This window comes from Pristiophorus japonicus, chromosome 2 (assembly GCF_044704955.1).
Source record: "Pristiophorus japonicus isolate sPriJap1 chromosome 2, sPriJap1.hap1, whole genome shotgun sequence".
Classification (NCBI taxonomy): domain Eukaryota; kingdom Metazoa; phylum Chordata; class Chondrichthyes; family Pristiophoridae; genus Pristiophorus; species Pristiophorus japonicus.
The window spans coordinates 46,032,036-46,041,579 of NC_091978.1; the positions used below are offsets into that span (position 1 = coordinate 46,032,036).

Genomic DNA, 9,544 nt, shown 5'->3' on the forward strand with positions numbered 1-9,544 from the left:
TGGGACCTCACTTTCTACCTTCTACCACTCTGAATAGCTACCTTTTACCCTGCTTTCTCTGCTTTCTGTCTTGAAGCTATCCATTTTGCTACTTATCCTCTGACTCTACATTCTCTGCTCTTATTCATCGGTCTATTATATGTCATCATCATCATAGCTGTCCTTTGAAACGAGGATGACTTGCTTCCACACCAAAAAAGGATAAGTTCGCAGGTGTTCCAATTAAGTATTATATGTAGTACCTTATCAAAGGTCTTTTGAAAATCTAGATAAATTAGATCTGCTGCATTACCCTTGTCTATTCTCTCTGTTACCTCTTTTTTTTTTTAAATTCAATGAGGTTGGTCAAGCAAGACTTTCCCTTTTGAAATCCATATTGACTATTCCTTATATTTTTGGTTTCTAGATTCTATTTTTTTGGTTTAGTAGGGATTCCATTATTTTTCCTATCACCAATGTTAAGCTGACTGGTCTGTTGTTCCCTGGACATGTTCTCTCTCCCTTCTTAAACATAGGTATTACGTTCGCTATCTGCCAGTCCTAGGGCACTACACTTAATGAATGATTAAATATAGTAGTGCCTCTGCTCTCTCTCTTCCCTAGATTCTTTTAAAATGTACGGATGTAATCCGTCCGACTATAGGTTATATCCTCTGAATTTTATTAGTTTATTTAATACTACTTTTTATTTTAAATGCGGTTATATCATTTCTGATATCTTCCTATGTCATGTCCACCTGATCGGTCTCCCTGGTAACTACTGAAACAAAATAATGATTTAACATTTCTACCATTTCGCTATCACTGCATGTCCATCCCTTAAAAAATTTACTTATTTAAATAAATAAAACTGAGTCTGGCGTGGCATTCATTTTAGTGGGGTGGAGGTTAGGGAAGATGTTGTGGGATCCAGGCTTAACTATAAGAAGAGAAATGAAAAATGGTCATAAAATTAGCAATAAAAAGGGAACATCAACCCTTATTACCTCAGTGTAATTTTTAAAATGTTGTGGTACATGCTGATGTAGTACAGATACTAGAAGCAATGCACTCTTGATGACTGGTAAGTGCTGAAGATTTTAGATGACAGATGCATCGCAGTACCAGTCATGAACCAATATGACACTGGTGCGCTAGTACTTTGAAACTGATGCTTTCTTGCTGTAAAGACTTTTATAAAATAGGACCCCAAATCTAATCTAACCATAATTTTTTTTTTAATTTAACAGAGTGCAAGCAATGGTTCAGATGAAAAAGGGAAAAGGGGGAAAAAGAAAATGCGAAAACGCAAATCAAAGAGTGATGGGAAAAAAGAGCACGAGGATGAATGCTTCCGCTGCAGAGATGGAGGAGAACTTGTACTGTGTGACAGAAAAGCTTGTTCGAAGACCTATCACCTGTCCTGCCTCAGTCTTACAAAACCCCCATTTGGTAGCTGAAATTCTTGAGAATCTCACTTTTTTTTTTTGAAGACTTCAAACTCCTAACAATGCAATATTTTCTCTTTTGCTCAGCAAAAGATTTAGTGTGAAATAGGTCTGTTGATTAGGTTAGACAGATGAAGCAGTGGTTCACAAACCTAGGATGGGGAAATTCAGATTCCAAACACTACCACTGATCAATCAGTCTCGCAAACATTTTGGTCCTGAATAGTAACTTTTCCCCAGACTAATACTTTATGCAAAGCTGTTGAATCACATTTGTTTCTAGAGGAAAAATAAGCACGCTGTTCACAAGCCTTAATTAAAATTATAGAATAGAAAGCGCTCTTTTTCTGACAGGACGGTGTACATGCAGAACAAACTCCCCGAACAAGGTTGATTTTGAGGTTGAGTAACACCTTTTAAAAGGTTGGATATTTGCTAAAGGGGATTTAGGATTATAGAGAGATTCTCATTGCTTGACTTTTTTCACGGATGTAGGGGAAGGAAACCTAGTGTTTTTTAATTAGCTAATCAACTGATATGGGGAAGTAGGAGCCCGTGAGAGAATAATTAAACATGGACTCTGGATGAAGTGGGGTCTTTATTTGCTCATGACTTTATTTGTAACTGCACTTAATTGCATTAAAGTGAGTCACTAGAAATGCTCCACTATGTTGCGTTTCCGATCAGGGTCATAGGAGTATTATAAGTATTTTTAAAGAATTACTAAAAAGATGTTTGGACAGTGTGATGTACTGAGATGTAGCTCTTAAAACAGCTGAATAGAGGAAAATATGAAGTGCTGGAAATAAGTCCTTCACTCAAAGGGTGGTGAAGGGTTGAGGAACAAAATTCTGTTAATGCTGAATAATTCTCTACTTTTGGGCTGCTAGGTTACAAGTTAATGCAGCACTATAAAACTACTGAATTGGGGGCAAATTACCCTTTGTTTTTAGAATTAATAATAGCATACACATAATCTCAGAGATTCCTTCAGTTTTTGTATCATTCTTCAATACAGTGCCCCACCACTGGGCAATTTAAATCCTTACAACAAAGTCTGAACAGCTGATGCTTTTTTAAATAAATGTGCTGTCAGTATAAACTATTCTTATCACTTAAATACAGTCAGAATTTCTAAGAGTTCAGTCAGAATTCCTCGAGTTCACAAGATGAATAGGGTTGAGGATGATCATCCACCCAGAATAACCCTGTTCCCCCCCCCCCATTTCAGTATTCAGTTGGTTCATAGAACCATTGAATCTTGCAGCACAGAAGGAGGTCATTTGGCCTGTCGTGCCTCTGCCGTCTCTCAAAGAACTGTCCAAATAGTCACACTCCCCCTGCTCTTTCCCCAAAGCTCTTAAAGCATTTCCAGGATTCTTCTTTTCACTGTTCTCTCTTTTTGTATGGATCAATATTTTTGTGTGAAGAACTTTCTGGTATTTGTCTTAATTGCCTTTTCCCCATTTGAACCCGTGCCCTTTTGTTCTACTTGTGATTAAATTTTAAGTCATTCTCTCGATTTGCCCTTTTCCACATAATTTACTATCTTGCATACCTGTATAAGATCACCTCTTGGATGCTTCCTTACTAAGCTAAAAAGCCCAAAGTCTCTCTAGTCGTGCATCATAACTCGAATCTTTTTAACATTAGGGATCAGTCTTTTCCTTCTTCTCCACATTGCCTCCATCACTTGAATATTTTTGCTTGTGACTCAGTAACAAGAACTGGACACACTAGTCAAGGTGGGGACTTACCATATCCCGACATTATTTAACCATGACTTCCTCTGCCTTGTATTCTACTGTTGTGGCTATATAGTTCGACGTTCTATTGAATTTGTTCATTGCTGCTCTGTGTTGTTTGGACATGTTGAGCACCGAGTCTACCCAGTTTCCTAGGTCTTTATCAACTTGACCCTCAGCTATTTTGACGTTTTTCATGTGCGGTAATTTCAAACCTGTTGAATGTCACCTGTCACTCTGCCAGTGCACATTTGTCCAGCTCATTCTATCATTTCTGAGCTACTTCCTCCAATTTGACTGCCCCTCCTAAACTGCAAATTTAACAAGTTTACATTTAGTTTCTAATTCCAAGTCATTGATGTAAATCAAAAACAATAATGGTCCCAAGATCAATGCCTTGGGACACTCCACTTTTCGCACCCCCTCCCCCCCGACATAACTTCTTGAACAATTACCAGTTGTTTTCTACCCTTCAGCCAATTTCTTATCCGTAGCCAAGACATTACCTGATTATCCACCGCTTTGCACATCGTTTTTCTCGTGGAACTTTGTCACGTACCTTCTGAAAGTCTAGGTACAATGTTGTAAGGCGTGCCACAGTCCACTTGGATGTCACGCTCTGAAAGGATTCAAGGGGGTTGGTCGGGCAGAATCTTCCCTTTCTGAATCTACGTTGATTGCTGTTGACTGAGTTTATTATACAGATTGTCTTCAAGTTTACACCTGATCAGTTCCATTATTTTACACATGGTTGAAGTAATACTGATATGTTTGTAGTTGCCCGAGTCTTGTTTTTTATCCTTTTTTTTAAGTTTCCCGTCTACTGGTACCTCTCTAATATCCAGCGACTCTGATAATTGTGCATTCCTCACAAATCTCCTCCACCGTCTCCTTTAGCATTCCTGGATGAATATCACGGGAATGTATTGCTTTATAGCTCTTTTAGCCTTTAGGGCTTGTATCTTGTATCAAAATTCTGCCCTGTTGTTTGGGGAGGATATGTTGCTCATTCCTTCCCTTGTGAATACTTGGAGGATGTAATCATTCAGTGCTTTCCTCCATTTCAAGCCAATTTGCATCCTTTAAGATTATCACCCCTTGTCTGACTAACCTGATGGAAGTACTGAAAGTATTTCTCACCATTCTGCATCAGTAGCAATACTTCTGTTGATGTATCAGATTTTGTTTTGAAATGATCTCTAGAGCAGAATGGATATCCAAGTGTACTTTAGTTATTTAAAATAGAAAGACCCTTTTATCAAGTAACTTATTCTATTGCTAGTAACCAGTGCGCCATCACTAATTCATGTTTTGCCATTGTTTCAGGAAAGTGGGAGTGCCCATGGCACCACTGTGATGTCTGTGGAAAACCCTCCATTGTTTTTTGCCAATTCTGCCCCAACTCTTTCTGCAAGGATGATGAGGAAGGAACAATGTTCAGGTCCACATTAGATGGGCGTGCTTGCTGCTGCGAACATGACCACTGCAACATGGCGGAACCTCTGGAACGATGCAAAAATCCGGAGACCAATCCTTCTCTGAATGAGACAGTGAAGTCTGAGTCCAAGAACCCCAAAACCAGCAATCATATGTCAGTTGAAAAAGCACAGTGAATTACTTGAACTGTAGACACTATTGGGAATTGATGTTGACTGATGCATACTACCACAGACGCTCCTTACAATGTGTCACACAAGAACTGTTTGCAGGAAAAGGCATTCTTGATTCCACTGAGCCATCTCCAGCAGTTCTTAACGGCATCTGCACTGATAACTCAAGACTGTGGCTACATAACTCACAGTAACCAGGACAGCGCAACTACACAGCATTACATTAACACTGGGAATCTTTGATGAAACTATCCCTCCTATGAAACATTGAAAATAGGAGGTAGATTTAAAAGACCAAAATACAAATTGGGATTGAAACTAGAAATTAATTGCATTTATCAGTCATTAAAAGTGTTAGAAATATGATACTGAAAAAAATGACACTATTAGTTGCTCTTCATTGTGTTTGTATGCGTTAGTGTAGTTTACATTAATAGTTCAGTACCTTTTGTAGCCCTGCTGGTCTTTATTGCAGTGCATAGATAATCACTCATGTTCAGCGTTTTAAAATACCTTCTCTTCAGGGCTGTTTGAACTGTTTAAATGTATGACCGCAGGGATTGAAACTGTATTACTGTAGCCAGTAAATGCAGCAATTTTGGGTCTTTTACTGGAAAAATTCTGGTCAGACAAGTTTTATTTAAACCAACTGTAATAACAGCAAATACAAGTTCTGTTTAGTCAGATATGTACCAAACTGTGAACCATGTTCACCTTAATTGAAATGTTTTAGATTAGTGTTCATGTGTTTCTTCTAGTTTTGTTTTGTGTTCCTCCTTTGGATGTGCTTTTAAATTTTTGTCTTTGCAACATCACGAGAAGGAAGCCAACTGTTTATAGTTCTGAGAAATGTATCATTTAACTCTGCTTTGCTCAAAGCACTGCTTGCAGAGTTCAACCTCCAGTTTTAACTTTTTGTACACCATATATTCTTATACTTCTTCTGTAGCTGGGGGTCCAAGAATAGCCCATTCCACAGCAGGAGCGCTTTCAGATTTAGTGATATTTTTATTTATACCACGTCAACAAACAGTGGTATGTTGGCAAATATTTTTTTTTAAATCATATTTTGTTATTGAATATTGCCTACAACATTACCTGTGTCTTCATTTGGCAGCTGTGGCTGCCACCTTGAGAATTCCTTCAGGGATGACAAATGAAATTCATGGGGTTGTTGCGAAACTAAAACAGAATGTGTTCCATCACTGAATGATATTGCTAGTATGAGTTTTCATCTCCCTGACTACACTATTTCCCTTTTTCTGTCATGTATCATTGCTTGTAGGTCAGTGTGCACTGTTTTGTGAAATGTTTATTTCAGTTTACGGGATGAAGTTTGGGTCACTTGCAATTCAGATTCACCGCGCACAAAATGTAAATTTGCAAAGCCAGAACTGAAGATTCACTACTACTGGTTCACACACGTGTTCAGTTATGAGGGAACATAATCTTTCCCTTCTACAATGTCTGTTAAGTTGTAGATGTCTGCCTACACTGTCAGGGAGAAGACTCACATAACTGTGCCACTGCACCAATAAGAATGGAGTACAGCATTTGAAGGTTGAACAGTCCTTCAGCCACCTAAATTAGATGAACATATTTTTTATTGGTATGGTCCTAACTCTCTGAAAGTTTTTTTCCCCCCCCACCGTGACTGCTAGGACAGTTCAGCGTGTCTTAAAAAAACAAGCCAGTCCAAACATCAAAGTATTCACAAAATAACTGGCTTTTGAATTCAATGCCATTGTACTCTTTTCAGCTGACAACCTGATGAGTTTCATTTTCCATCCCTGTGGAAATATTCAGGATGGTGCTCCTCATTCCTGGATGGTTGAGAGGTAGCTCATGTTAACTATTTTGTATACTTGTAATAGTCTGATTACATAGTTACTCTTAAGTACATAAAATAATTGTGCACTTGAAACATATGTTTATACTTGCAGTGCAAACAGACTAATAGCAAGTAATTGGAGAATTGTGGAAAACTGAATTAAGTGCTGCATGTATGTAGCCAGCTCAATGGAATAGTGTTTAGATATTACCCCTAAAGGTATAAAGCAGCAACCTGAACATTTTCAGATTCTGAAGATATTGGATGAGGGCAGAATGAATAAGATGCATGAGACGAGTACTTCAAATTGTTGACTCCAGTTGTAAGTGAATTGATGGCAGTAAGTTTGCAGGGAACTCATTAGTTTTGGAATAAAAGCATCTCAGTAGCTCCTGTTGTACAATATTGGACTCAACAGTCTTGAGGTTTTTGCATTCAAAAGCTAGCTTCAGCTGTCCAAACCCACTTACCCTCACCTCTTGGCCAGGCTGCCAGATTTTTCAAAACTGGAAACATAATGGTGATAAAGCAAACCAAAGCCTGACTATAGGGGCATACTTCTTGTCAGGTACTCATTGATTACAATTGGCTATATAAAAACAGATGCCCAATATCTAACACCTAGATAAAAGAGCAAATGTGGGATTGACGTGAGAAACCTAACTACATTTCCATCTATTCATAGTCAGCGGATGCAAAATATGGGCCAGTGTGAATCACGGTGCTTCACTAAGGAACTACCAATATGGTTTTGTTGAGGAAAGATGTTTACTCAGAAGTTAAAAGTGGCTTCTGACTGTTGAGTTCATTCTATAAGCAGTGGTATTGCAGTTGCTTCACTTTGACTAGGAAAAGTCTTGGGTCCTTGGAGGGTAAATGTACTAGGAAATCATGAGCCTAAGTATTTCAGGTGTAAAACCGGCATAACAAGGCCTAATTTTGGGAACCATGTCTGATATTATGATGGACACCGAAAACAGGTGTTCGTCTCCCCCTCCCCACCCCCCAAAAATGTGTAAATGAAGAGTTAATATCTGCTTTAGATCATCTCCCAAATTGGGCAGCGATGAGCGGGGCAGGCTTTCCCTGCTTCGGATTATTCCGCAGCTGCTAACTAAAGGGCAGTTCTTTAGGAGAATTTCCCTGTGGAGGCAGGAGTCCCAGCTGGGGTCTATGTTCCTTGTGCAGAGCCCATTATGAGCCCAGACACATTTTTACCGCAAAAGGTTTTATGGGTGAGATTGGTCTTTGCCAGTACAGCGTAGCACAAAATGCCTTCATAGTAAATTGGTCACTATAACATGGGCTGCCAATTCACTTGAACCAATTTCATCACCTTTTTATAACTCATTTGACCTTGACTCTATTGAAACTTAAAATTAGACTTTTTCAAAATTGGTACTAATGAAAATTTTTGAACATCAGTTAATTTAGATAAACTTGAATATATTAGTACAATTTCTCCAACTGGTTTTTACATGTTTAAATCTAAGCAACAACCAGGCAACAATTACAAGTGTCTTGAGTTCATAGTCTTCTTGATGGGACATTACATACTGAAGCTGCTGTATGCTTTTTTTCACTGTGCACCTCAACAAGATTTTATTTTTTGAAGTTTTGTATTAAAAGACTTGCTTACCTAGAATTGTAACCCATCATTTAAATGTAGAAGTTTACTTTTGTGGCTGAGAACAAACTCAACCATAAAGGTGTGATTTGGAGTCCCGCAGAGGTCGGTGTTAAAACCACTGCTCTTTGATATGTATTAATGACCTGGACTTGAGTATATAGGGCATAATTTCAAAGTTGCAGATGACACAAAGCTAAGAAAGATAGTAACAGACTTCAGGATGACCTAGACTGGTAAAATGGAGACACAAAATTTGAGAAGTGTTAAATTTTGGAAGGAAAAAAGAAAAGGCAATATAAACGTAAACTGTTGAGGAATAGCGAACTGGGCATTTCCGCACACATCTTTCAATGAGGCAAAATAGTTGGGAAGAGCTGTTTTTAAAAAAAAAGAGATCCTTGGCTTTAATAGAGGCATAAAGTACAGAAGCAAGTAAGTTATGCTAAACCTTTTTATAAAACACTGGTTATGCCTCAGGTGAAATATTGTGTCCAATTCTGGGCACCACATTTTAGGAAGGATGTCAAGGGCTTGGAGATTTACCAGAATGGTACTATGGATGAGGGACTTCAGTTACGTGGAGAGGCTAGAATTGTTCTTGAAGCAGAGAAGGTTAAGCGGAGATTTAAATAGGTGTTCAAATGAGGGGTTTTAATAGAGTAAATGAGAAACAATTTCCACTGGCAATAGGATTGGTAACCAGGGGACACAGATTTAAGGTAATTGGCAAAACAACTAGAGATGAGAATTCTTTTTACACCACGAGTTATAATCTAGAACGTACTACACAAAAGGGTAGTGAAAGCAAATTCAGTGGTAACTTTTAAACGGTAATTGGATAAATACTTGAAAGGGAAAAAAATGTAAGAGCTATGGGGAAAGAGCATAGGAATGAGACTAATTAAATAGCTCTTTCAAAAGAACTGTCATGGGCACGATGGGCCGAATTACCTCGATGCACGATTCTATAATTTGTCATAGGTTATTTCCAGGCTTTTAGCAAACCAAAACTAGCCATTATAACAGCCTAATAACTATTTCCTTTCAATTTCCAACGGGAAGGTGGAGGTTGGTACTGTTAACACATGCAGCAGTTAACTTCCACCATTGAAGTTGAGAAGATCCACTCTACTTTAAATACATTTCTAATATAGACTGATTTAGTTCTGCTGGAATTTTGAGGGAGTTAAAAGATTGGCAGATGAGTTGAACACTGAAGATAACGGATTTAGATTTTCACAAGGTATTTGACATAGTTACATTTGTGGGATGGTTTGGAGTTGTAAATTGACTTGACAGAA

General features: G+C 38.2%; 1 protein-coding gene across 3 annotated transcripts in view; it reads left to right on the top strand.

Annotated features, from left to right (window-relative positions):
- The window catches only part of nsd2 (nuclear receptor binding SET domain protein 2), a 111,356-nt gene extending 103,098 nt beyond the window's left edge, over positions 1 to 8,258 (top strand). For all 3 annotated transcript variants that reach the window (XM_070866920.1, XM_070866921.1, XM_070866919.1), the window contains 2 exons: positions 1,230 to 1,431; positions 4,499 to 8,258. In XM_070866920.1, coding sequence (XP_070723021.1) covers positions 1,230 to 1,431; positions 4,499 to 4,785 — 489 coding nt within the window. In that variant the 3' untranslated portion in view covers positions 4,786 to 8,258. The remainder of the gene's footprint in view (positions 1 to 1,229; positions 1,432 to 4,498) is intronic.
- The last annotated feature ends 1,286 nt before the right edge of the window (positions 8,259 to 9,544 follow it).